This window comes from Erithacus rubecula, assembly GCF_903797595.1.
Source record: "Erithacus rubecula genome assembly, chromosome: 21".
In the NCBI taxonomy this organism is placed as follows: Eukaryota; Metazoa; Chordata; class Aves; order Passeriformes; family Muscicapidae; genus Erithacus; species Erithacus rubecula.
In genome coordinates, this window is record NC_136673.1 from 5,955,611 (window position 1) to 5,983,116 (window position 27,506).

At 47.0% G+C, this 27,506-nt stretch overlaps 1 protein-coding gene across 6 annotated transcripts; it reads left to right on the plus strand.

Annotated features, from left to right (window-relative positions):
* The first annotated feature begins 65 nt into the window (after positions 1 to 65).
* SLC25A25 (solute carrier family 25 member 25) lies at positions 66 to 26,990 on the plus strand. Of its 6 annotated transcripts, none has more exons than XM_079324328.1 (12): positions 184 to 551; positions 2,061 to 2,191; positions 19,809 to 19,935; positions 20,022 to 20,109; positions 20,550 to 20,585; positions 20,884 to 20,995; positions 21,722 to 21,880; positions 22,619 to 22,771; positions 22,873 to 22,980; positions 23,223 to 23,390; positions 23,869 to 24,019; positions 24,442 to 26,990. In XM_079324328.1, exons 1-12 carry the CDS (start codon positions 320 to 322, stop codon positions 24,624 to 24,626), a joined length of 1,650 nt encoding a protein of 549 aa, XP_079180454.1. In that variant the 5' UTR covers positions 184 to 319; the 3' UTR covers positions 24,627 to 26,990. The 6 variants fall into 6 exon arrangements, with proteins under 6 accessions (XP_079180456.1, XP_079180455.1, XP_079180454.1 ...); XM_079324327.1 differs by lacking the exon at positions 20,550 to 20,585 and adding an exon at positions 1,719 to 1,758 and having other exon boundaries at positions 185 to 551; positions 2,056 to 2,191; XM_079324329.1 differs by lacking the exon at positions 2,061 to 2,191 and having other exon boundaries at positions 156 to 551.
* The last annotated feature ends 516 nt before the right edge of the window (positions 26,991 to 27,506 follow it).

Consider the following 27,506-nt stretch of genomic DNA (forward strand, 5'->3'; position numbering starts at 1 on the left):
GCCCGCGCGCCTGCACCGCTCCCTGTGCAAAACTCAGAAACGCCGCGGCGCTGCCTTCCCATTGGTGGAGGCGAGGGCGTCCCCTGTGACGTCGTGACCCACCACACCCCGTAGGGGCCGCGGGGTGTGGCCTAGGGCGTGTCGCCCGCTGTGATTGGTTGGCGCGGGGCATCACGTGGCAGCGACGGCGCGTGGCGCGAAGGCGGAAGCGGCGCCATTTGCCGGTGCCGCGGGCGTGAGGGGTGGTCGGTGCCGGCGCGGTCATGCCGGGGGCGCGGCGCTCTCTCGCCTCCCCGGTGGTGAGCGGCGTTCTCTGCCCATGCGGGTCCCCGCAGGGATCTGCGGTGGAGAGCAGCGGCGGCAGCAGCAGCAGCGGAGGGGGAAGCGCGGGGTCCTGCGGGCGGTCGCTGTGCGAGGCCTCCGAGCAGGACCGGCGTCTCCGCGCTCTGTTCCAGAAGCTCGACGTGAATCGCGACGGCGCGCTCTGCATCCACGATCTGGCCGTGGGGCTGGGCCGCCTGGGGCTGCACCGCACCGAGCTGGATCTGCGGGTGAGCGGCGGCGGGGTTCGGCCCGGCGGGGCTGAGCGCTCCCGCGTTCCGGGGCTGAGGGACGGTTTGGCCGCTCACCTCGTCCCGTCCCCGCTCCGTGCTCGTCTTGGGAGCGGGACGTGGGCTCTGGAGGCTTTCCAGCTGTGTCTCGCCGGGGCAGCGGTGGCACCCGCGCATGGTAGCGCCATGGCAGCTGCTGTGTCCCTTCAGCTTTCTGTTCTCCGGGCGAGAGCGGGGCCGTGTGATGCGAGACCGCCCAGGCTCCCTGCCGAGTTCCACACTAGACCCGCAGCAATCAGCTTGCTTGCTACCTGTAGGCATGTCCGGTGTTAGCTGTCCGTAATTAGCAGGATTAAAACCTTAGTTTTTGGGCAGGAAAACCCATAAAGGAAATCGTGTTTCTCCAGGACTCGGGACAGGGCAGCTTGCATGCTGACTTACACTAGTGGAAGGTCCTTTGCAAGCGGTTCCTGCACTCAGGGTAATTGTGCAGGTTTCATTCCATCATCGCGTTCCTCATATGGGTCTGGCAGCCTGTTGCTACTCATGTTTGTTCAGGCTGGTTTATGCCAGACTCGTTTATTTTATGCGTTTGGAAATATCTTAGAATGTAGGGAGGGTGCTGTACTGTACGATTTGCAGGTGGAGCTGGAGCGTGTAAAACATGCAGCTCTGGCTTTCTCTTTCAGGGAGCCTTTTGTACTCACACCTCTCTGTGTGATGCTGTATACTGAGGGCTCCAAGGTTCAACATGATGCTGCTCTATTCAACTGTGATTAGTGTAATTTACATGTCTATGATGAATGGGCTTGTCCTCAGTGCTGCATAGCTTTTCCGTGCCTAGTCGCTTGTATTTTATGTGCAGGGCCATAAAAAAGCTGAGTATCATATGAAGATAGGAGATAAATACATGGGTGCAGCCAGGGATGTGCTACCACAAAGCGCCTCAGTCCTACAGGAAGGAAGAAGAGTTTAAGAATAACTTCTGAGTCATTGAAAAGATACTTAATTCAAGTGACAGCTCGTATTCTGTCCCTGTTCTGGGAGTGGTGCCCCAGTTTGAGTGCTTTACTTGCACAGTCCTTTCCAGAGTTTCTAGTTCCTTTCTAACTTTGAATCTCCAGCATCTTAACTTCTAACATTTCTTTTTGGTTGGCATCTTCCTAGCCGCTGTAAAAATACGAGAATTCCTTGGCAGTGTGATCTTGTGAGTAGTTTAGTTGTGCTGTTTCTAAAAATACCGTGAGCGCCATGGGGGTTTTCTGCTGGGTGCGTTTGGGTATTTAAATCTGATTGTACCACAAATCACCACTGCATGCCCTGTGACACTGACCTGCTGCCACCCGTGGGGGCCAACCCTTGACCTCTGCCATAAATCCCAGAATGTTCTGTGCTCACACCTGCATGCCTGCCTCCGTTTGCATTCTCTTTCCTTTGCATGCAATTCAATCCAGCTTAACCCAGGAGGAATGACTGTAAAGTAAACTGCGTTTTTGCTTCCCAGCAGAGAGTTGCTTTGCTTGGCGCGCTGCGGGAGCGGCACAGAGGAACCGTTCTGCGGGGACTGGAGCTCGCTGCCGGAGGGAAGCGCTGCCTGGAGGCTGCTTAACAATCCTGTCTTTCTGCTGAAGCCCTTGTCTGTCAGTATTGTTCCTCAGCCCTTGCCTTCCTCTGACTCCTCTTCCACGTCCATATTGTGAGAGGGGTGAAACAGATGTTTCACGGGGTGCTCAGAGAAGCTGTGGCTGCCCCATCCCTATAAGTGTCCAAGGACAGGCTGGAAGGGGCTCTGAGCAACTTGATTTAGTGGAAGGTGCCCCTGCCTGTGGCAGGGGGTTGGAACTGGGTGCTCTTTAAGGTCTTTTCCAACTCAAACCATTATAGAGTTTGCAAATAATTGTTAGTGTGGTAGATTTTACCCTTCAGAAGGGTAAAAATCATGGAGAGTGAGGATGCAGAGTTCAAAACTCTCAAGTTCCAGTTAAAAATGTGGGAACAGCCCTCAGCTGGCTAGCAAACTTCCGTGTCGTGCAGTTTTTAGGGAAATCAAATAAACTTCCTGTTTCCAAAGCAGTTCTATTAATAAGTTGGTCTTTTTTCTGCTCCAACTTAGCTAATTATGGCACCTCAATGCTTAACTAATGTGAGGTCACGCTCAAGGAAAGTGCTTAAGTGTCAAGATAGAAAACCTTTCTGATTTATTGAGCATAGTGTTTGGACCAATTTAGGCATAAATCACATGGATTGCTTGTGATTAGTAAATTACTTGGTGCAGTTTCATTTTCCTTCCATGCAGCAGTACATTTGATATGGGAGTTGCCTTCTAACATTTGGGAGCAGATGGAGAAAACATTGGGCTGGTAAAGTGAGGTTATCACCCATCTTAGCTGAGAGCTGCTAATCTCCCTGCGTCAGTAGGCTAAAAGTTCTTTTGGTAACAATAACTTTTGGGCTGAACTTGAAAAGAAAATGAGCAATATTTTGGCTCCTTCAATGCTTCAGAGTTCTTGCTGAGATAAAACCTTTTGTGGCATTCTTGGAAAATTGCTGCCTTCTCTTTCAGAGGTGGCCTTCTGTGGTGGGGGAGAGAAGGGCTTGTACTCAGATGTCCTTTGAGGTGGAATTTTCTTATGTAAACGATGCTTTCTTTTTTTGTTTGTTTTTTTTTGTTTTAGCCCATGCTGTTATCTTTAAACCAATTGACACAATACAGTGTGCCAAACCAGTGAGCCTTGTAACGAAATGCTTGTTTGCACTGGTCAGCATGAAGCAATCCACATACTTCACTCTGTTTGGGCAGTAAAATGATAACCATGTGAAGAATTTTTTTAAAGCCTTTCTTGTTCTACTCTATGAAGGGATACTATTTTACTGCTAAATTTCATCTACCTCTGGCATGGTCAGTGTCCTGTTAGTGTTGCTTTCTGACTTTATATAGACCTGTGGAGCTTGAAATATGCACTTAATGGAAATATGCTGAAACAGAACTGTTTCCTACTTTGTATCTGGAGATGTCCTATTGCTGAAGGAATGTGTGATGGTAATATTTGTGTGTTTGCTAATGTAACTGTTTTCCTACTGATCCTGATTAATTGCAGGGCTGGAGTGCCATTCCAAAACTTTATCTCTGCTGCTGAAGTTCCAGACAGTCTGAACTGGTGGAATTAATCCCAGCTGCTTAGAGACAGACTGAAGTGGTGAATTTTGTCTGCAGCTGCCTCTTCTGCAGTGGTGCTGAGCATCTTCTGCTGGACTAGTTCATTTTAAGAAACGGAGAAAACATAACCCTTGTCTCTTTTCAGTCCCAAATGTCCTCTTTGCCTCTGCTCTAACAGTGATGTCCTCCTTGGTCTTGTGATACTTTCCCCTCCTAAATTCATGTATGCAACTGTGATTGCTCCCTTGATATCAGCTTCCCTATGGAAAACGATATCAGCTCCCAGGCTGCTGAAATCTGCTTTCATCACTTTTTCCTTAGCCCCGTATCTCCTCTTTGATCTTCAGGTTGCTGGCTGTCCAAACTCCCCTCCAGGTCTGTTTTTTTACTTTTCCCATGTACTGAAGAAGCAAAGCTGTGCTGCTGCAGCTGGACTCTGCAGTGTTCTGTTTACATCAGGCCTTTCTTCTGACCAACTTTGCATTTTAAATGTGTCCCTGGACTCTTCCAGCTGTGTCCATGCCATTCTGGGATAATAGATCAGTCAGCTCTTTCGCAAGAGGCTCCATGGATGGATTGAGAAACCCTTTCTACTGTAGCAGTTGCAGTCGTAAAAAAATTTAATCTTGTTTCTGATCAATACTTTATCTTCTGTCATGACGTCATTTAATTCTTCCTCTCAGGCTCTGTTTCTGGAAGTGTTTTATTCTTCAGCACTTTTGAGTACTCTGTTTTATGCTGTGCACAATGTACTGTAATTCTTAGCAACTGTAAGGGGCAGAAGGAGCAAGAACTTTTTCCAGTGTGATGCTTTCACCAGTTTTCTATTCACAGCCATCTGGAATTGGAGGACCTGAGTTTTTGTTGTGTTACAGAAGTCAGTTTATGATAAAAAGAGCAAAATTCTAATTCTGTTCTGTAATTTGGACTGGAATATCTCCCCAGCTCTCATTTAGATCTCACAATACATCTCCAAACCTACACACATTTATGCATTATCACGTTTTCATGGTATGTGTCCTGAATCCTGCTGGGGCACTTGTGGAGCTTTTAGCTGGGCTTTTGTAATTCATGCTGAAGGGTTGAGCAACACAAGGTTGTATCAGACAAATACTGTTACAGTTTGATATCCAGTTAATAGCCTTCCTTCTGCTGCCAGCAACTTCTCATCCACCCATCTCCTCACTAATCCCAAAGGATTACCCTTTGTGACTACCCCAAACCAGTTTAATACAAGGCAAAACCATTTTCAGTAACATGTTAATTAAATTCACACATTCATGAATAATATTTATTAAAATAATAAGCAAAATAGATCATATTTGCTGGGTCTGTAGGGAGTGGAGGCCTGTTCTTGCTCTTTGTAAATTATGAAATGTGTGGTTTGATGGAGGCTCTGTTCTCATGCACTTGAGCAAGAGCAGAACTGTAGGTCAGTGATTTAATTGTAGATAAAACTTTCAAATGTGTGATGTGTGGTTAGTTGGTATGAATTTGGGGTTTGTTGCCTTGTCTGATTTAGGCTGAAGACGCAAATGAGCTCTGTAATCCATCACATGAGTTCTTGACAGCTGCAGAACAGACTTTGAGAAGCCAGGCTTGGGTTTGGCACAAGGAAACTTCTGGGCGCAGTGTTGGTTATTAATAGCCTTGGCCAGCACCCCTACAGTGAGAGCTTTGGGACAGGCTGTCACTCTGCCAGGACCCAGAGGTCTTGCAGGGACAACAGGAGGACAGGGGTGCTGGGGACCAGGGACTCTCAGACTTGGTGCAAGTCTTTACCCAGTTTTGGTTTCTGGTCAGCCCTGCCTTAGTGTGATGAATGGTGCAATGGGCAGTGTGTGTCCATTCAGTGCTGGGAGCCAGGTTTTAAATGCAAATATGCACAGGAGAAACTTGTTCCTGCATGTTTCCCAACCAAACAACTGCAGATCAGACAAGTGTTGCTTTCTGTACATACAGGACCAGATATATAACTCTTGAGGGATGTTTGTTCTTTCAGGATTGTTTTTTTGTACTATCTTGCAGAAAATTGGAGAAGCTTGGTGATTCTCTGGTTTATTTAGCAGACCTTTGTCCTGTTTGCACAGTGCTAATGACCAAGGGCTGCTGGCTGACCTTTGAGAGATGTAGGTGCAACTTAGAGCATATAAATTTTAAATGTCAGCATTGTGTAAATAGAAAGGCATCTTAAATATCAGTGATGTGGTCTCTCAGTATTACTTCCTGCAGGATGGGGTCTGTTCTCAACTTTGTAGGGAAGTGAATGCCTATAAGAACCCCTCAGCCTGAGTGGAGTGAAACAACAAAATTCATCCAAAACAGCTGATTGTGCCTGTGTAGAATATGCAGCAGCACTTTTGTCTTTCAGTGTGTTCTGTGGGGCATTTTTAGTGACCAGAGCTCTGTGCCTTGGTAGGTAGTTGACATATCTCCTTGTCCTCATCTGCATGTATTATGAGAATAGTTGATGTTGGAAAAGACCTCCAAGATAGAGTCCAACCTTTGACACAACATTGTATTAACTAAACTGTAGCACTGAGTTGTTTTAAGAACACCTCCAGGGATGGTCACCTACCTGGACAGCCTGTGCCAGTGCCTTACAATCCTTTCAGTGAAAAAATGCTTCCTGATGTTCAGCCTGAACCTCCCCTGGCATGGCTTGAGGCCATTTCCTCTTGTCCAGATGCTGTTTGCTTCAGAGGAGAGGTCAGCTTCTGGGTGGCTAAAACCTCCCTTTCAGGGAGTTGTCAGATCACTGAGATAATGTCAGAACTCCAGACTTCAGCATACTTACTGTTTATTTTTAATCTAGCTGAATATTGAGCAGAACCCTTAAATGGTTGGTGAGCATTAATAAAAGACATCAAAGCTATAATAAGGACTTGGTCTTTTGTTTGAGAGCCCTACAAAATGTTGGTGCTGCAGCCCTGGGCTTTGGTTGCACACAGTATAACATGATACGGTGTCAGGAGGAGGGGGAGGGAGCATTTTCCTACAGCCCTACTTGTAGCAAATGGGAAATGAGTCTTTGTTCTTGTTCATGTTGTGTCGCTATATTTGTCCCTGTGAATGTGGGACATGAGCACAGTTTAATGATGGCCCAGTCTTTGTCTTGGGTGGAGAAGCAGAACTGTGATAACTCATGTCTGTTTGGGAAGGCTGCAGAGATGTCTGAGTTTTTCCAGCTCCCAAGCTGCAGGGAAGCTTCTGACAGCTAAAGCAGTTTGAAGTGGAGAATTCCTCTCTAAGAGAAATTGTTGAAATTTTTAGATCATGAGTTGCTTGGAAAGGCAAAGCTGCTTGGTATGTGAACCTACATGGTTTAGCCTGAGGAGAACTGTGTGGGGGCAGGCCTGGGCCTGGGCTGCTGCAGGGCCACCCTTTCTCTACCTGTTTTCCTGCTTAACACTCTGGTGCAGCAAGAAGTTGATCTTTCTAATTTTTGAGTATTAAGGATGTCCTGTCTCTTGGTTAATCCCTGCTCTTCATATAATATGATGTGACCTTGGTGAAACTCTCTGTCCTGGGCAATGGCTCTGTGCTGCTCCCCCTCCCTGGCCAGCTCTCTCTGTATTTTTGTATTTGGCACTGGCTGTGGATGCCTGAATATATCAGCTTGGGTAGCTAATTCCTTGTGCCAGGATTTCTGTAACAAGGAGACCTGGGTTGCTTTGTGTTCCCTGAGCTATGCTGTGTCACCTTAATATATGAATGTACTTAAATGTCACCAGACAGTTTAATTATTTAAGCAGCAGTGGACAAGATGTTGAGCTTTTATGTCATGGTGTGAGAAACACCGTGCAGGGTTAACTTCAACTTTCTAAAAAATGTGAAGTAATGACATACTTAACGTTTTCCTCTTTCAAAAATTAAATTTGAAGAGATAAGAGGTAATTGTTAGAGTCATGGTGGCCTGTCCCAGCTGGGGGCTGGGTGCTATTTCTGGTGGCACACACATGTAGGCAGCAGGGCTCCTTGGGGTGCTTCCAGCAGGCTCCCAAAGGAGATGAGTCACTGCTCATTCCTACAGGGTCACCTAAGGAACCAGAGACTGCCTGCAGCTCTTCCTGTGCTGGAGAAGGGTCATTGCTCCCAGCACAGCTCCCTTCCCTCTGCTCCCCTCTCTTTTCACCCTCCCTCTCACATTTTTTTCATGTTAGCAAGTTCTCGATGATGAGGCTCACATGTTCACAGTGCATTTACTCAAACGTCTTCTAGAAACCATCTTAAAGCAAAAGTGAATTTCTGCCAGGTATACCAGCCTGGAAAAGGCAAGTGTCTGTCTGAAAACTGGAATTTTAGACTCGGCAGGTATGATGATGTGGCTGAAAAAGGGTACAAGATAACTTAGTTTTATGGCTTATGCAGAACCTCCCTCTGCCAGCTTGCAGTACTGAGGAAAATACTTTAATTGAGCAAAACATGTCAATCTCTTGCTTTTTTCTCTCTCTTTTGTCTCCATTTGGATATATTACATCTCTTTATTGTCAGCTTCTGCTCAGGCTATCTAATGACTATCCATTTTGGTGCAGGGCTCTGAGGCCAGCTGCCACAGGCGCCTTCTGTCCCCAGTGACTGGTGTGCTGGCTGGGAGCCAGCAGTCAGATCAGCCCTCCTGCTTTTTCTGCCTTAAATCCCAGGTCTGGATCATGTAAATGGCTGGAATTGAGGAATAGCTGTCTCCTAATCAAGCTGAGGTTGGGAAAGCTGTTTCACTGTGGCCTAGGTGAGGGTTCAGGATTTCTAGGAAAAGTTAATTCTCACTCCTCATGTCCTTTTGTGTCACCTTTCACAGGTGGACAGTATTGAAATCACAGTATTTATGACATCTTTTATTGTGCCTGAATGATTGGCTTGGTGGTGGTGTTGGCAGAGTAATACAGAGTCCCTACAGATTCCCTGTAGGAGTGCAGTTGTCTTGCTTCTAGCTATAATCATCTTGCCATTACTAGGTTTATATTCTGATCTAATAAAATTCCCCACTTGGTAAAATAAATGCTTTTTTTTTTTCCACCTAAATATGATTAGAAAATTGTCTGTTCTCAAGGAGTCGTGTGAATTAGTGTGGTGGCAGAATTCCTCTGAGGTTTCCTTTAGTGAAGACAGAGGCCAAAGAAGCACTGCTGAGTTTCTGCTTTAATTACACCCCAGGCATATAATTTCTTGCACAAATGATTATTTTCTTATGAAATCTCTGCATGAACAAAGCAAGATGGGGGGTCACTGATGTGCACATACCAGAAATGTTAATACTAATGCAGGGGAGCAATTGTGACAGTGTCAGGTAACATCAGCTGTTAAACAGGACCCCTTGTGAGTATTAAGTGACCACAGAGGACAAATCTCAAGTTCTACTTTGGGTGCTTTGCCTTCTGTATCATGACTTCTGTAGCTGTGTGAGTGGCAGGGCAGCCTGCCTGTTGCTGCAGGCAGCTCAGGTGCCCTTTCCACTTTTTTTTTTTTTTTTTTGGACCCCATCCATGAGTAGCCTTAACTGGTTACCCCGGCAGAAAGCTCTGCAGTTTTTTGGCTGGGTTAATGGGGTTGTCAGAGGAGCAAGGTAAATGCAGGGCTTAAGTGGATGTGTGAGATGACTTGTAGTGGCAGTAAGCTTCAGATTAGTTCACAGCTGCTTGTGAAACCACAGCCTTAGGCTAATAGAAGCTGATTTTGAAGAACTGTGCCCAGTTCAGAAAATCTGCTTTGTTCCTCTGGCTTGAGAGCATTAAAAACTTCCAAATATCATCTTAAAGGATCTGATTCACTATGTGTTAGAAAGTAGTTTAACTTTTGGGCTTGTAGCTGTGATGACTGGCAGCAGCTCAGGGTAATGGAGGCATGACAAGAATTCCTCAGTCTTTTCTGCCTGTGTCTGAGCTGCTGACTGTATCCCAGCTAGAACCAGACTCTGCTATTCCTCAGAGAGGGACAGGGCTTTCCCACACCCTCACTCCAGTGTTACTGCCCCATAATTTTGTAAATTTTTTGCGTGTGGTTACTTTTTGGTATGTGTCAAATTTTAAGATAAAAAACTTTGTTGCATACTCTGCATAGACTTGTGACTAAAATGCATTTTTTTCTTCTTAAGTAATTCTGGTGTATTTGCAGAAGAATTTTTTTAGTGTGGTGTCTTCTATGTACTTGTCTCTCACTTTTTCCATTACTTAGGTCCTTTATAGGAATTCAATAATAGCAAGTTCCCAAAAGTGATGTTCATCTCAAAATTTATGTGCAACTTGGCTGCTTAAGGCTCGCAGACCTTTTAGATTTTGGATCATATTTTCACATCAAGTATCTGTATACCAGAAGTGTCCTGCAGTCTGTCACTCTCAAAAGTTAAAAGCTGAAAACTGAGGTTCTTTGCTTGCTGTGCTGTGTTGGATAGGGAGCCCCAGGTGATGGAAGCTGTGGGTTTGTACTCTTTTTTTTTTTTGGCCTGTTAAAACCCCCAAACTTAGGGAAGAGTCACAGTACTTTGGGTGTGAGGCATGCAGTGCCCTCTGTGGACACAAAGAATCTGGGAATATGAAGTAAGTTGAACTGTAAAATGGAAAATGCTGCTGGGTTCCTCCAGGGTGGTTCTGGTGGGAGACTGGTACCAATGAATGGTATCAAAGCCTCACCAATCAATGTGGCAGCAGAGGAAAGCGTGGCATTTCGTGTAGAAATCCAAGCACCGTCATGTGTCCCTGTGCTGATATACATTAATATCCTACCTTTGACTATGTGGATCAAGGCTCCCTCCAGCACAGCTCGACCAACCAGCGATGGTTTAAGCGCGGCTCTCAGTGATGAATGGCCGTAAACGCTGTGCCGGGAGCCCAAGGCGGCAGCGGCACAATGCAGCACCAAAGAGCTATTGTAGGCACGGATGGGACTATAATAGACTGGGGAGAGAGTGCACTTAGAGGTTAATGCGGCCACGGCTGGGCAAAGCCGGCTTCTCTCTGCACAGCCATCTGCCGCCCTAACAAAGAGGCGCAGCCGGAGCTGCCGAGCCTCACGCACATCCCCGGGCGCTGCCGGTTGCTCCGGGGCGGCGCGCCCATGCCGGGGCCCGGCCCGGCCAGCGGGCCCGGCGGGCGCGTTCCCCTGCGGGCAGCCCCGCGCCCGGGGCGCGCTCCCGGCCGGCTGCGCGCGCGGCCGCGCTCGGAGCAGCGCAGCGCTGGCAGCGAGGATTGGCTGGGCACTGCTGCAGTGGGGACGCAGCCCGCTGCTCAGCATCGCTGCTCAGCATCGCTGCTCGCCCCGGCTGCCGCTGCCGTCGGCAGCTCTGGGAAGCTCCTCTCGGAGAGGTTTCGTCTTTAGCTTTTCCTCCCTAAGCGCGGCGTCTCTCGGCTTCTCTGTCCAAGCAGTCTCCAAAGCGCAGCGTCTCGGCTTCTCCGTGCCAGGGGGCTTGTGCTTTGTCTGTTGCCATCAGATTTCTGAGGCTCTGGTACAATGAGCTGCTTGTCAGGCCAGGCACGACTGCAGTAGCAGCAATTTCAAAAGGCAGGAAGCGTCCGCAGGAGCGGTCTGTAAAGAGTCGGAGCCGGTGGAGTCGCTGGGTTGAGCCTCCCGCTGGCTGCCGTGCCGATTCCCGTCTCGGGGGTGCTTGGTAGTGCAGTCACATCATCCTTGGCAGCGGGCAGCTCCTGAGCGCTCAGGGTTTCCCTGCCTGGGATGCTCGCTGGAGCAGCAATGCTGCAGACCCTGTGGCATTTTCTGTCTAGCTTCCTTCCCAGGGCCATATGCCAAGGTCCTGCAGATGAAAAAGAGGATGAGGCCAGAAACACCACCCCACTTCCAGGCCCCGGGGAGAAAGGGCCAAAGGTGTTGGGGAAGACACAGGACAGAGGGACTGATCCCACTGAAAGGAGACCAACTATCCTACTGGTGGTTGGACCCGCAGAGCATTTTCCAAAGGTAATGGGATTTCCAGGAGGGGTTGGTGCACATGACAGTGGAGTGTGTGGTCTGCTGGGAGAAGGGGTTTTGCAGGTGGAGTGTGTGAGTAGCTGTGTGTGTGAATTTGGGGAGGGGGGAGAGGAGCAGGAAAAGGGAGCAGGGTCTAACGCATGTGCTTGCTAGAAAGGAAGGGGGCGGGGGGGAAGGAGAGTGACTGAAGAGAGGAGATGATCTAACCTTCCAAACACGATGTTCAAAGTGTGGGAGAAAAATGCTGTTTAGGGGCAAGGGGGAAATATGGGGGCCTCCAGGGTTCCTGGGCAACATGTAAAAAGCATGACAGAGAGGACAGGGAATGATAATGCAGGTTAGTGGCGAGTCCCACCCCTGCACCGGAGACCAGCAAAGGATCAAATGCATCCTAAAATGTTCTGGAGTCAGTCTCTGGTGATTTGGCAAGCCTTTGGTAAAACTTGCATGTTTTGAGCAAATGAGTAACTGGCTGTATTATTTGAATGGCAGAGCCCGGAAGAGAGTAAAGTGTGTCCCTGGGGAGCGGGTGGCACAAGGGAGAGACTAAAATTGGTGTGAGGATGGGAAGTTCCCAGGGGGTGGGAGAGTGGGGAGGTGGTGGGGGTGCACAGTTGGCAGAGAATAAATGGTGAGGCTTTGTCTGGGGGGAGGTGAACAAAAGCTGCTCAGTTTAGTGCCGGAGCTCCCAGCCCAGTGCTGGCCAACTGCAGTTCTGGCTTATTTAATGGAGGGAGTGCTGCTCTGTCTCCCCTGAGGATGGTGCAGTCAGCTCTGACTACATGTGGTTTAAAACCAGGGGTGTGACCCGGGATTAGGGGGGAAGGAGTTGGGCATAAGGCCTGTGAAGGAAGGGGGAGGTGAGGATGATGCTGAAGAGCTGCAGCAAGGGTGTGTGACTTTCAGGATCCAGCTTATTTGACAGGGAATTTGGCATGATTGTTTCTGTGAGCTTTCCCTTTAAAATAAGGGATGAAAAGGTTTAGATTGTAGAGGGGATTAATATCTGTTCTGCTGCAGTTTTGAATGGAAACAAGCAGGGCGGCATTTCACATTCTGTGGAGCAGAAGCCACTCCCTGCTTGAATCAGACTGAAATCTGCAGGGACTTTTGCCTTCATTTCTATCCTTAGCAGTTAGCACTGTGCATCCCCTTCCAAAAAAGGAGCATGCGCGTTTTGGGGAGGACTTTGGTGCACAGAGGTTGAAGAAGGACAGAGGCTCAGAACTGAAGGAAGTGGTGATGAAAACCTTGGAATTATAGGGCTGAAAATCTCTAATTGTCTTCCAGAGAACAATGGTCTCTCAGTCAGGGAGAGTCCATCTGTTCACACCTGGAAATAAGGCTTTCTCTGGAAGCTGATACCAATCTCCTCTCTCCTGTGTGACCCTGGGAAGTTCTGGATGGGAACCGTAGGATTGGCTAATGGAGAAATACCTAGAGGATAAAGATGGGGTAAAATGGAGTTATTGCATCTTAGGAAGCAACTGCCACTGTGCCAGGAGATTGTGACTGTGTAATTTTAGCTTGCCCTGATTGTAAAGTAAAATGCAGGGTAAAGCTCTTCTGTTGAGGATTATGCAGATATGTTTCACCTTGCAGTTCAGGCTGGCTTATGCTTCATCCAGCCCATGGCTCAGCTGAGGGACAGTAACTTGTTAAGATGCAATGACTTGTTTGTACTTGATCAGATATCAGCGTTCCAATTACCTGTCTGAAGGAGAAGTGTTGGGAAAAGCCTCACACAGCCGTAGGGATGGATAATAACCCACTGTGAGCAAACAGTGTTATTTAGTGTTGATAGAAAATGTGGGGGCTTTTGTTCTCTGCCACTAATTGGCTGTAACCTTGGGAGCAGTCTCTTGACTGGTAGACCACTTAATTTTGTAAAAACACGTTACTATTTCTCTTCTAAAAACACACAAAATATCACACCTGGTACTGGGGTTTCTGTAAGGAATTGATATGTATGGATAAACTTGACTGGAGGGGCTTCCTGGCCTTGATTCTTCAATTTTCACTTGTTATTGCTGTGTTCCTCCTCAGATGTTTGCTTGTTTAAAGCTGTTTCAACATGAGGTTGTTTTTGCAAATATGGGGAGAAAATACTGATTGCAGATGTGTTATGTTGGCCCTGGATCTGTGTACACAGGAGACAGGCATGATCTGCCCCTGATGTCACCATCTGGACTTGTAACTTTGGATCCGTGTGTTGTTGGTGGAACAGGTCACCTTTCCTGGTTACCTTTATGTCAGATAACACATAGTGCTCTCTGCTGTGCCCGGTCTCTTATCCTTCCCCTGGCAAAGCCTTGCCTGTTGCAGCTTTTTACTCTGCTGGGGTCTTTTAAATCATTAACTCCCCTCCTTCATACACCGTACACTCTCGGTGCTCTGTGAGGACTTTCTGTACTGGTCAATTAATTATAAGCTAGTTTCTAGAAATTAAAAATACCAAGTCAGCAGAACCCAGTGAAACCTTATAGCAATAGGGTTGGAACCCAGAAAGCTGTTTTGCTTCTGAAGGAGGATGTTACGTGACTCTGACGCTTGCTGGTACTTGATATTTTTAGTGCCTTTTTTTTTAGCAGAGTAAATTCAAAATTAAGCAGCATACTTTCCTGATCCTTGTATGGTTGCATCTTTCCATCCCTTACAGGGAGGTACATTCTGGAGGTGATGTAGTAAACCAGTGATGAAGTAGATGCCTGGAAGAGTACAAATGACTTGGAAAGGTTAGCAGGGTTGGCAGGGTATGGAAACTGGTAACTCATGCAGCATTTAAAAGACCTAAATCCTATAAATAAAATGACAATAAGTTTGCTAAAGGGAGAAAAAGCTGGGTTTGCCTTCCTTCATGTCTGACTTTTCTTGTCATCAAGGAAGCTGCAGAGGGTATTAGCCAGGCATGGCTCAGAAATGTGTAGATGCAGTGGTGGAATTGGTGGATGGAAATACCAGGGAGGAGTGACTTGATTTGAGCTGTGTGCCCTGTCCTTGGTTGGTCAGGAATAGACAGTGCTAATGAGGGATGTACTGTCTGCAGCTGGCACCAAAGCTGAGTGTGCTGCTGCCCACAGGGGCTGGGGCAGTGGGACTGGCTCTGTGTGCTGGGATGTGGCAGTGACCCCACACCAGTGTCCCAGCACCACTGATCCCTGCAGCTTTGGAGAGCTGCCTGGCTCTTGAGTATTTCCAGCTTTACCGGGATTTTTTAGCTGAAATACAAAAACTTCTTAATACTTAAGTTCCTTTTGTCATTATAACCTGAATTGCTGGTATAAACTTCATTTGTAATCTGTCTCTCCTTCTTAGCTCACTGTCCTGTAATTAATACTGTGCTTAAAATCAGCTTTAACCTCATTAGCTTTCTCCTTTCCTCTGACGTAGGTAGTAGGGCTTTTTTTCCTAAAATGTGTCGATTTTGCCTTTTGTCTTTAGCTGCCAACTCCAAACAGAGTTTCTTAGGAAAATCTGCATCATGTTGGCATAGCAACTGAGCTGCCAAGCAGCTATAATAGTGATGCTTGGCAACTCGTGGGAAGGACTACAGAGGATCTTAAGGCTTTGTGAAGCAAATCTGAGTTGGATTTGTTCACTTACTACCTGTTGCTGGGGGTACCCACCCTGCTCCCCTCAGTGAGGGTGTTTGGTGTTGGACAGTGGGGTGTAGGCATCATTGGGGTGCTGCTTGCAGTGAGACTGGGCTTGGTGGGAAGGCTGGGGTGTGCTGTGGGCATGCATGCATACAGTGAGCTGCTGCAGCTGATCTTTAAGAGGATCTGGAGTCCCTGAGAAGATCCTGTTTTCACGCAGAGAGACGTCAGCAGGGAGTAGGTTAAGCCTGGTTAGGTAACCTGGCTGCAGTGCCATGGTGAGTGAGGTGGCCCAGGAAGGGCACAGGACACCATTGTAGGTCACAACTCCCAAGGGTACTGAGTTGCTGTGAGTCGTGATCCATTAAGCTTACAAAAAAAAAAAAAAAAAATCCTTGAAATTAAGCCACAGATTAAATATAACCAATTTGTGTGATTGACATGCAGCTCCACCAGCAGCTCATTACAGACCTTGGCTTTGCTTTAGAGAACAAAATAACAGCAAAGACGTAGAGGCACCCTGTGCATGAGGGCCTGAGGAGGGGAGTGCTGCTTGGACTTTGCTCTGCCAGCAGGCTCTTCAAATACGGCAAACACCAGAAAATGTTGCTGTGTCCGCAGCGGTGGGGAAGGCTCTTATCCTGACTGGCTTGAACCAGTTCAGCAAACACACTTTGTTACTTCTAGTGCAGACAGGATTACAGTGTTTGGGTTATTGACTATGGCTTTTTGTATCTTCCCTGTGTGATAGCTTCTCTCTGATTAATACCAAGGCTATAACTTTATTTAAAATTCATGTTAGCAGTCAGTGATCCTGTCCTGAACAGCATTGTTGCCCTCTGCACATTGGTACTCTCTGTAGAGAGCTAGGTGTTACCCCTACCTCAAACTCCACCAAATTGACAGAAAGCTGTAATTATACCTGCATTAAATGGTGCTTGTGCCACACTCCCTCCAGCCTGGCTTGCTCCTAATGAGAGCTCAGGAACTTGCTTACAAAGCAGTTAAACTGTCAAGGGTAGAAACTGGAAAATGGTGTTCTGCTCAGGACACATCTCGTAGCACATATCTGACTGCAATGTTTAATTGGAGTCAGAAGAGGATGAAAAATATTAAGCTGTTGTAACTGCTGTGTGGATGCTTAGCTAGGAGGCTTAGAAGCAGCTGGGGCTGTTTTGAAGCCTGCCCTTGATTTGTTGATTTTCTCTGTATTTGGCTCAATGACAAACCTCCACAGGCTTTATTGCTGCTGTGTTGGTAACTCTGGAGTGCTCCAGAGGGGAGAGATCTTTGTGTGCAGGGGTTGTCTGCTCTTAGCTGGCACAAGTGGTTTCAAGAGAACTTGTGACCAAGGCCAGTCAACTCTGGCATAACAAAATAATCTTGTAAAAGTGGAAAACTTTTGCTTAAGCTAGCTGTCCTAGACGTATTAAAGCAGTAAACAGCTGTCACCCTGTTCTTACTGCACTTTAAAAAAAATAATTTTGGGAACACAATGATAGTCTTCCTTTGTTGCATGATGGGAGAGGTTGTGATCAAGTCTGGTCCCCACTGTGCTACCTGTGTAAATCCCCGCAGAGGCGAGAACAGGATCAGAAGAGGACTGACGGGATGTAAGGCACAGCGAGTGCCCTGGCCCTTGGCCAAAGCAGTAAGAGTTAACCGGCAGCGGGTGTGATGTAAGGTGCTGGGTTCAATGGGAGCAGGTATTGAGCAATGGGAGGCAGCTCACGTGTTTCTGGATCAGCTGGGTGGGCCCCAACAGCCCCGGCTTCCCTTTTAAGTAGAAGGGCAGGGCTTGTGCAGCCAATCCCGCCGGAGCCGGGCTCGCTCATAGGCGTGTGTCATGAGCCCTGCTGGCATTTCCTTTCCACTCGCTACTGAAATTAGCTCAGGGGAATCGCTCAGTTTGAATTCCCTTCCTTGCCGGTCGGAGTGAGCGGGGCAGCTGAGTCTTGGGCTCAGAAAGATGCTCTGCCTCTGTCTGTACGTGCCCGTGTTTGGGGAGAGGCAGACGGAGTTTGAGTACTTTGAGTCGAAGGGGCTGCCGGCCGAGCTCAAATCCATCTTCCGACTCAGCCTCTTCATTCCTTCCCAGGAATTCTCCACCTACCGCCAGTGGAAGCAGGTATGGCCCTGAGAGGGGGGTGGAAGGGAGGCAGTGACCGAGGCAGGGGGGTGTCCATCACCTTTGGTGGTTGGTTTAGTGTTGCAGTACCTGAGTGAAGCATGGAAACGCTTCTCGTGCCCCTTGGCAGGGATTGCTGAACCAGCGTGGAGTGAACTCTTCTTTTTGATACTGTTGTTTTGAATTGGGTGAGGTCTCGATGCCTGTAAGACTTTTAAAACCAGTTGATATAAGCTAAATAGAAAAAATGGGTTTTCCAAACTATGGAATCTTCTGCGTCTCTGGGTCTGTTCAGATACAGCATTTCACATCCTCTTCCTCCTTTTTCCATCCTTCCACGTGCCTCTTTCTGACAGCAGGCTGTAATGTAGAGTCAGCTGAAGCTGCTGGAGGTGAGCAGGTTTGTGCTGTTATGAGGAGAGCAGCTCTGTGTGACTCAGTTGGGTGGGTGGGCTGAGCTGAAGAAGATTATGCAAGAACTTTTTTCTTGACTGTGGAAGGGAATGCACTAAATCCACGGAGTTCTCCATCCCAATGTGTCACAGCTCTTGCTGTGTCAAGAGCCCAGAGAGCTGATTATTGATCAGCCAAGCAGGGGAAGCTTTTCATGCCTCTGCAGAGACCCAGCAGGCTGGAAGGTGTGTGTGTTCCCACAGAGTGCTGCAGGGGCTGTGGCTGCAGGTGACCAGAGGAGCTCCTGCAGCCACAATAGCTGCTAAGGGCCAGATTTCATGTTTGCTGTTGAAAGTGAAGAGGTGCAGGCAGAGGTTCACTCCTCCAGAGAGGATGCTGGCAGCTTGGCTTTCTCACCCCTGACACGTGTGCTGTGGGTTACTGTCGGGCAGGCAGGGTCTCTGTGCTGATTGTGGGGGAGGAAGCTGAACAGGGCAATGCTTTTATTGCCTGCAGTCTCTGATAACTCAGGGTGCATTTCTGCATTATTGGGGCGTGCTGAGAGAGAGGGAGCAGTTGCACAGTCACATCTCTCTTACAGTGCCTCCACATTATTAATGCCTGTCAACTGGCTGGGGGTTGCCAGTGAGAGGGAAGCCCTGATTCAGCTGTTGAAGCCCAGTGTGCTGACAGGAGAGGAGTGTTGGTCTATATTTAGCCTACAAGTTAAATGTGAGGTCATATCTGAACTTCACAATGGTCATATGATAAATGGCAGGTTGGGAATACTGGGCATACCTTGGAGGTCAGGGCAGCTGGGACAGCACTTTCTTATTTAAAGTTCATAGAGTGATTAGGGATAATCCTCATAGCATTAGGGCTAAAGAGACAGGACTTGGTGAGTGAGAGAGTGTTTCAATAGCAAATCATTTAGTACTGAAGTAATTTAAAATGACATTGAAACAAAGACTTCTGGTTTATGAAGGAGATTGGTCATAGACTGAGGACATACCACAGTGAGTTTAGGCTTGCCTAATACTTTGAAGCCTAAATATTAAACAAGATACTGGTGAACAGAGGGTTAACCCAGCATTTCAGCTCAGAGCTTCTTTAACAACCCATCTGCTGTGAACATAAATGTTACCATAACTAAAACAAAACTTTGGGTGATGCACTAGACTGACTCATACCTCCATTGAGTATTGCTCACTGATTCATGTTGGAAAAGACTTAAAGGCTGTTAAAGGCAAGTGGCTGAACCAAGAGGGGGATAGGAACTCCCTGAGCCACATTCTTGCAGTCTGGAGATCACCTCACCTGTCAACATGCAGCCATGTGCCCTTAGAGAGGACAGTCCATGGCTATTGCCTGAGTTGCAGTGAGTTAATTAGTCATTTGCTTTGTCCTAGATGTTTGGCACAGTTTGATCTTGATTTTAACTTCGTCCTACTAAGAGCCTATTCTTGCTCTATATGCATCTCATGGAAACTTGTGTAATTAAAGCACATAGCTGCAGGGTGCCTAAACCAGTTCACAAAGGTTTTTATCTTTGGCTGTGTTCACTAGAGCTGGACAGGATTTTGCTGGTTAGAGTTAGTTACTGCCAGAGGGAGTTTACTTCTCTAAGGACTGTAGTAGGCACAAAATTCCTTTTCTTGTTCAGTTTGTTGTTTTGTTTTGTTGTTTGTTTTTTTTTTTTTTTTGTAACCAAGTTTTCTGATTTGCTTTTTATGCAAATCTCTTGACTCATACTTAGTTCAAGAACCTTCACAAGGACTTTACAAGGTGTTAATCAAGGTACAGTCCTGAGGTCAGACACATGACACTAGCTGAATATCCCTGATAAAACCATGAGGCATTCCATCTGTGTAATGGACTTTGGGAAGCAGTTGGAATCAGGTGACTTGTAAGAAGCTCTTAGAAGAATTACAATTCAGTCAGCTACTTTTTGGAGATAAAGTCAAAGTTGTGTGGGAAATGTTTTTTAAATACAGTAGAAGGGGGGGAATACATCTGTCTGAGTGAACAAAGGAACTGACAGTTCTTGGTTGTTTTCTGAACAGAAAATTGTGAAGGCTGGAGACAAAGACCTGGATGGACAGCTGGATTTTGAGGAATTTGTTCACTATCTCCAAGACCATGAAAAGAAGCTGAGACTGGTTTTCAAGAGTTTGGATAAAAAGAATGATGGTAAACAGCTTTTTCCTGCTCAGGGTGGGCTGTGCATGTGTTGTCCTGTGGTGTGAGTGCTTGAGCTCACTGGCTTCTCTTTGCAGGCCGTATTGATGCCCAGGAGATTGTCCAGTCTCTCCGGGACCTGGGGGTCAAGATCTCTGAACAGCAGGCTGAGAAAATACTGAAGAGGTGAAGATTCCACTGCTGTTTCTGTTTTATGTTGAGGGAGCTAGAAAGAAATATAGGGACATGGAGCCTGTCTCTCTTTCCCCTGTATGCACTTTCCAGAGACTTTGGTTCTTCTCTTTTTCCTGTACTTTCCATTTTGATTTTTCCCTGTGAGTTGACATACAATTATGAAATCATAATGCTTTATTGAGACTTACTGTCAGAGTCTCTCCCTGACCTGTTGAGGGGAAGTGCTTGCACCTGAGCTGATTTGCATCCCTGTCTGATTGTCCTGCTGCCCTGAGCTTGCTGCCTTGGAGTGGGACTGTGCAGTTGCTCTTTGGAAATGCTGAGTGCTTTATGCATGTGGCACTAACATGTTAACAACCACTTATTTGTGCTGTTTTTTCCTCTTTTTTTTCCTCTGCTACCTTCCCTCTGTCTGTTTGCCTGTGTGTCAGAATAAGGACGGGACACTTCTGGGGTCCTGTCACCTAGTAAGTATTATTTTCCCTTCAGTGTCAGTTATGTCCCTGAATTTGTTAGGAGGGGTTGCAGATATTGTTGTGGGCTGGTTAGAAGGGAGAGAGAGGGGAAGAAAGAGAACCCACTTCTACCTCAGCATTGTTTGGTGAACAGAAGGTTTCCTAGCTTTGTCTTGTGTCTCTTTAGAAGTCTTTTAGTAGTTGCTTTGCAAAGCTCTTTTTGGCGTAGGTGTGGATAATCAAAGGGAAGGGGAGGAGGAATTTGTCACCCAGTGGGAGTCTGTACTCACCTGATGATCAATCTTTTTAGCATGGATAAAAATGGGACAATGACAATTGATTGGAATGAGTGGAGAGACTATCACCTGCTGCACCCTGTGGAGAACATTCCTGAAATCATCCTGTACTGGAAGCACTCCACGGTAAGAAATAGCTCCTGCACAACAGGTCTCAGTCTTTGCCCAGCTTCTTGGTCCAAGTCCTGGCCCCCAGGAGCTGCTATCAGCAGTTCTTATCGTTCTCTTCATGGTTCACAGCTTCCCTGTAGCCCTGGAAGCTCAATTGCTTCCTGTCCTCTGCTGTAATCTTGCTGGATATCACTGTCACAGCTGCTGGCACAGGTGATGATGACTGCAGTACTGCAGGGAGATGAGGGTGTTCTCTTGGTGTGCACCTCCAGGAGCTCCTGCCAGTGGCCAGTTCCAGCTGGTTCAGGACCTGTTCAAACTAGAACCTGATTCCACAGGCAGCCATCCTTTTTGGAGTTATCTGTACATGAATAGTATGTAATGACATTTAACTGGCTGCAAGCTTGGAAGGTTCTGGAGAGGTCCAGCTTTTTTGCCATGCAACTGCCTGCAGTTGATCAGTTTGTTCCTAAATTTGACCCACAGTATTTAGATGTAGGTGAATATTCAGCAGTTGCCAGGTTCTTGGAGAAAGATCTTGAAATCAGAAATGAATTTTCCCTGTAATACATTCTAGCAGTGGCAGCTCCTGTGGCCAGGCACAGCAGTTAGTGGCTGTAGATAAGCTGCTGGCTTGGGATAAGCACATCCTGAACTTCAGCACTTGGCACTAATGAGCAGTAAAACTTCGGCAAGATCACTGGCTGATGCAACATCTCTCAACACCTTCTCCTTTTGCAGATCTTTGATGTAGGAGAGAATTTGACTGTCCCTGATGAGTTCACAGTGGAAGAGAGGCAGACAGGCATGTGGTGGAGACATCTGGTTGCAGGTGGAGGTGCAGGTGCCGTGTCCAGAACCTGCACAGCTCCCTTGGACCGTTTGAAAGTGCTCATGCAGGTATGATGGAGAAGTTCCAGTTTGTTTAAACACCTGAACAGATTCCTTTAATATTTGTGGTTACCTGGGAGGTGATAATGTTCATCAACACAGTACAGCACTCTGGCCCATGTTACTCTTGTTTTTCTTTTATTGCTGTTTTAAAAAGCATTTTGAATTGTGTGATCAAAGTAATGTAAAAAAGTTATTATTCATTAACTAGAAAAAGTACAGAGAGTCTTGTTGGAGGTGGACATGTCCAAATTGTCAGTAGTAAGACAGTTTTATGGAAAACTTGAGTTTTTGTGAAACAGATTAAAATCCTGTGTTCCTTTGAGAGACCCTGAGGCCATAAGAGTTGAAGTGTTATGTGGTGGTCAGTTGGCAGAGCTTGTATTCAATACTATTGGCATTAGAAAGGAGTTGGAAAATTTTATTTTAGCCTGCTTTGTCACAGCTGAGAAGTTGATGGGTAGTTGATCCTATGCTAGGTATGGGGAAAAAAACCAAGACAGTTGCCTATTTAACCTTTCCTCCCATTCCAGAGGGAGATATTGATTAGATTGATTAGTTAACGCTAGACTTGGCAAAAAAGAAAAGGAGCTCTCTTTCCCATTGTAGAAGTTATCTGGAAGGGATTAAAACCTTGGCAAATCTCTGGGTAAATAAAAGAAGCGCCCTTTTGTCCCTGGATTACAGAAAAGCGTTGCACTGTCGTAATGGGGCTGGAACTAATCCAGGCTTGTCCCTGTCCCGCAGGTTCACGCCTCGCGCAGTAACAACATGTGCATCGTCGGCGGCTTCACGCAGATGATCCGGGAGGGCGGCCCCAGGTCACTGTGGAGGGGCAACGGCATCAACGTGCTCAAGATTGCACCCGAGTCAGCCATCAAGTTCATGGCCTATGAGCAGGTGAGGGCACAGACAGCTGTGGCTGCAGGACAAGCTGGAAAGAAAAGGATGGCTGAGAGAAGTGATGGGGCCTCAATGCGTGTCTGTTTTGGCTTCCGCAGATCAAGAGGTTCATTGGGACTGACCAGGAAATGTTGAGGATCCACGAGCGGCTCCTGGCTGGTTCTCTGGCTGGGGCCATTGCACAGAGCAGCATCTACCCCATGGAGGTGAGGCAGGAGGCTGAGTCCAGCCCAGGAGGGCTCGTGGTAGGGGCAGGGATGGGAAGATGTGGGTACACCAGCACTGTGATCTTTAATTAATGAGTCCTCAGAGGTGGTGCCAAGCAGTACTGCTTGCAGGACACTTGCTGTGCTCCTGACAGTCATGCTTCTAAGAATGACTTTGTCTGTACATTTTTCTCCTGCTGATTCTCCTGTAGGCCTTCATGCTATTTATTCTTGTCTTCTAGGTTCTGAAAACACGGATGGCTCTAAGGAAGACAGGACAATATTCGGGCATGTTGGATTGTGCCAAAAACATCCTTGCAAAGGAAGGAATGGCTGCCTTCTACAAAGGCTACATCCCCAACATGTTGGGGATCATTCCATATGCTGGTATTGACCTGGCAGTCTATGAGGTATGAAGCCTTTAACCTATTCTTAGGTTAAGCCTTACAGTGATTATGTTTTATGTTATTGTTAACCTGTTGTAGGGCTGTGCTGCTTGTGTGGCCTTATCACTGTCAGACTTGTCAGTCATGACAGGAGTTTAAGTCTTTTATCAAAGCTTGCTTGAACAGCCTTATGGGGCACAAATGTATTTTTTTAATCCAAAAATGGCTTAAAAGATAATCCAATATGATTATTCTATTTCATAAACCATAGTCAGCGTCATGCATGGTCTCTTGTTTCTATTCTTCACGAGAAAATTGCAGCAGAAAATTAGAGGGATTTTCCCCAGGCACTATGGCAACAGCAGCTCAAAAAGATTTAAGAAGCCCTGTGTTCTTGGCTGAACTTGCCTGGAACTTTCTGGCCTTTACTCTAGATCTTTCATGAAATGTGATACTCCTTTGCTTGTCTCTTCCCTGCTAATGTTGGGCTTGTTCCTTCCAGACACTAAAAAACACCTGGTTGCAGCGCTACGCTGTCAACAGTGCTGACCCTGGGGTCTTTGTTCTGCTGGCCTGTGGCACCATCTCCAGCACCTGTGGACAGCTTGCCAGTTACCCACTGGCCCTCGTGAGGACACGCATGCAGGCCCAAGGTGAGAACTTTTGGAACAGTGGGAGCTCCTGCCTTTGTTTTTGAGCAAGGCTAAAGGTTCTCTAGTGTAAACATTGCAACAACAGCCTCAGCTGGCCCACGCAGCTGAGCCATGGGCTGTTTGTGATGCTGCAAGGGGACGGTGGACTTCGTGCTGCCCTTCTAACCTCTGTGGCCAAGGACCTCCAGGACAGAGGTTCTGTTTTGCTCAGATCAGCAGTTCTGTGCTGAGGGCATCTGCAGAGCAGTTTGAGAAAATTCTTGCAGTGTGGAGCACTGGGTAGCTGAGAAGTTCATGCTGTCCCCCACGAAGCACCTTTGCTCTGGGAACATCTGAACGCACATGGATCAGAGCTGCTCTTGGAAACAAAAGTGTTTTCACCACATAGGCTGCATTATTTATTGTGGCTTTCCCTGTTGCAGCTTCAGTGGAGGGTGCTCCTGAAGTGACCATGAGGGGACTGTTCAAACACATTCTGAAGACAGAGGGAGCATTTGGGCTTTACCGGGGTCTGGCGCCCAACTTTATGAAGGTGATCCCAGCTGTGAGCATCAGCTACGTGGTGTATGAAAACTTGAAGATGACTCTGGGCGTGGACTCACGGTGACCAGGAGATGCTGAGGACTCAGAACTCTGAAATCTTGGGATGTGATCCCAAGACATATAAGCCATCTCTCATTCTGTGAATGTGTCGACACTAAGCTGACTAAGCAAAGCTGTGAAATCTCAGATTGTGAGTCAGTAAGGAAAGGGGAGGGGAGGATCTGGTGTCCTTTGCCATCTTGCTACTCAGAGCTCCACATAAACCATCATGGGGTCCTTTTCTTTGGGGCCTTTTGGGAGACCAGGGGCTGAACTCCTGGGAAATCTTGCAGTGGGAGTTGCTGAGGTCAGTTCCCAGCAGTATGACAGAGTAGCAAAGGTTTGGGTTACAGGTCTGCTCTCAGCGTGTTGCCTGTACAGAGCTGTTTGCCTACAGATGAGCACCTTCTGACTTGCTGAAAGAGCTTCTTTTTCCATTCAGAGAGCTGCTTTTTCCATTCAGTTGTTTAACTTCCTACCCATTGTTTAAATTTGTACAAACCTTGTGTAGGAGCTGCTGCCACACCAGGCTTGTTATGTTTACAAATATTCCTTTGGGTGGGAGACATTCATGTTCTGCTTCCAACAATTGACATGAAAAGTAACTTTGATCTATACTGGTTTGGAGGGCTGGTGGGCAGTGGTTTATCCAGCCAGGCTGAAGGTTACTTAAGCCAGCCTGATGAAGAATTAGGATTATTTATTTTTTATAGGTTTAAGTGTGTCTCATAAACCCACTAACAAGATGCACTTACTAACAGAAGCAGCAGACTAGAGCCTGCATGCCTGTATCCTTTGCATGCTGGGATTGGCTTGTCTTATTCTCTGCAGGGGCTTGGAAAGGGGAAGGCAGGAGAGCCCTGGGCTGCCTGGCACTGATGCATGGCTTTAGTGATCAAAGACACAGTAACTCACAGCTCCTGTGCAGCTGAGCTCCCAGCACAACCAGAGCCCCTGTGCAGTGCTGCATGGACCTCTGAATTCCATCCTGCCTGGTGCCAAGGAGAGCTCATCAACCTTTTCCAAGCCCCGTGCCTATGCTGCTATCTTGTCTCTTTAGACCTCTTGGTAGATCCATGTTCAGGTTTCCATGGGTGTGGTGGAGGCCCCGAGTCAGGAATGTCTGCTGTGGGAAGGGGTGCTGGGGAGAGGGGCTGTCACTGGGAGAGGTGAGCTTTCAGTGCTGAAGGCATGCTTGCTTGTCCTTCAAAGGGTGCTTTTCATAAAGCTAAGGGAAAGAAACTGCTTTAAAATTTCTCTGATAGCATTATGGGCTGCTTTAGTTAATAGGATCCAGCTTCTGAGGCCTGGGAGATCCTCACCCAACTTTTCATTTTGGGTAAAATGGACCAGCGTTGCATTCCACTGTTTTACTGCTTAAAGCATATTTATTTTGTATTTATTTGAACAGAGTTATGTCAGGCTATTTTTATAGGTTTGTTTAAATATTGTTACTGTGCTTGTATTTCTCCTGTTTTAAAAAGCTCTCTATTAGTTCTTTTACATCACACAGCTGACTTGTGGGTAGGGATGCTAAAGTCACTCGTGTACCTGCCCTCTGGGGCTTGAACTGCCTTCCCCACGTCTGGGTTTGTTGCTGGAGGACCTCAGCCCAGAGAAATTTTGTAGCAAGAAGCCATAGGAGAGGAGGGAGCAGATGAGGAAGCAGAACCTTGGGGAGAGGGTGCACTGTCAGGCTTGCCTTAGCTTGGAATTGCCTCTGTGCATGGCAGAAAGGTTTTGGGTGAATGGCTGAAGGTGGGAAGTGGAAGGTCTGTGGATGTTGGATGTCACAACAATTAATTAAGAGTGGTTGGGGGAGTTTCTAGGTAAGGGGGGAAGAGAGAAATCTCAGGGACTAAAGATAATACACATTTCCAGGAAGATGGAAGGAAACTTGCACTTGGACATGAGCTGCTGCAGTTGTGCCCTGAGGCTGAAGCAGCAGACCCTGCTGCTGAGCCAGTGCTCATCAATGCAGGGGGACACTGTGGAGATGTGTGTGAGAAATTGGAAAAGGATTTGCTAGCACTCAAACAGCTGCTTTTTTTTTTTTCCTGACAGATTTTGGTGATTCATGGAGAGTCTCCCAGGTGAGACTCTGCCTTCACTTTCAGTGCTGTCAGTAGTAGCCACGTGGAAATCTAACCAACAATGGATTAGTGATACATTTTTATTTTTTTTCACCCCCCTCTTCCTGAGACCTGTCAAATTCTGCAGTGGCTCCTTCCTACCAGTGTGGCCTAATGAGAATATGAATATCAGAATGCAAAAATCAATGCAAAATGACAACCATCTTTGTAGCTGTAACCACAAATTGTTATAATGCAAATCTAACTTGGATTCTTCATGTAGGGAACAGTCTGCTAATAAAGGTCTGATAAAGAGATACCATGTCTCCATCTCTTTCTCTAAGGTTTATTTGTGCTCTTTGGGGCCAGACTCTTCCTGGGCTAATGCTCACCAAGGACACTGATACTGGGAAGGATTTTCACTGTGAGGACCTGAGAGAACAGAATTCTCAAGAGCAAAGCCAGCAAGGACAAGGCTGAGGATAGTGGTGATGAGTCAGGGATGTTCAGACTCTGTTTACCTGTCCAAGTGTTGCTGCACTTTGCTCATCTCTGCAGTATCCATAACACTCTGTTCAGAGAAGTGAATTTCCCAGAAAAACTGAAAGCTCTGCAGTCCAATTATCCCCTTGAAAGGACCTGGCTTATACAGTTTTCAAAATAAAGGCTTTGTACAAGTTTTTTCCTGAATAACAACCCAGCCAGGAGCTCTTGAAGGTCATTCAGGAGCCATAGCTGGTAATGCAAGTGGCCTGATTTGGTTAACAAAACTTTGGTGTGGGGGCCAGACTGGCTGACTTTGTGTTCCTTGTGTCTCCTACTGTAATTCAAGG

What these genes read in the sequence shown, in the direction of transcription:
- SLC25A25 (XM_079324327.1), top strand. Translation starts at nt 320, where the DNA reads ATGCGGGTCCCCGCAGGGATCTGCGGTGGAGAGCAGCGGCGGCAGCAG. An exon ending in TTCCTTGGCAGTGTGATCTT is followed by an intron (nt 1,759 to 2,055) that starts GTGAGTAGTTTA and finishes TTTGCTTCCCAG; the next exon opens with CAGAGAGTTGCTTTGCTTGG. An exon ending in GCTGAGAAAATACTGAAGAG is followed by an intron (nt 20,110 to 20,883) that starts GTGAAGATTCCA and finishes CAATCTTTTTAG; the next exon opens with CATGGATAAAAATGGGACAA.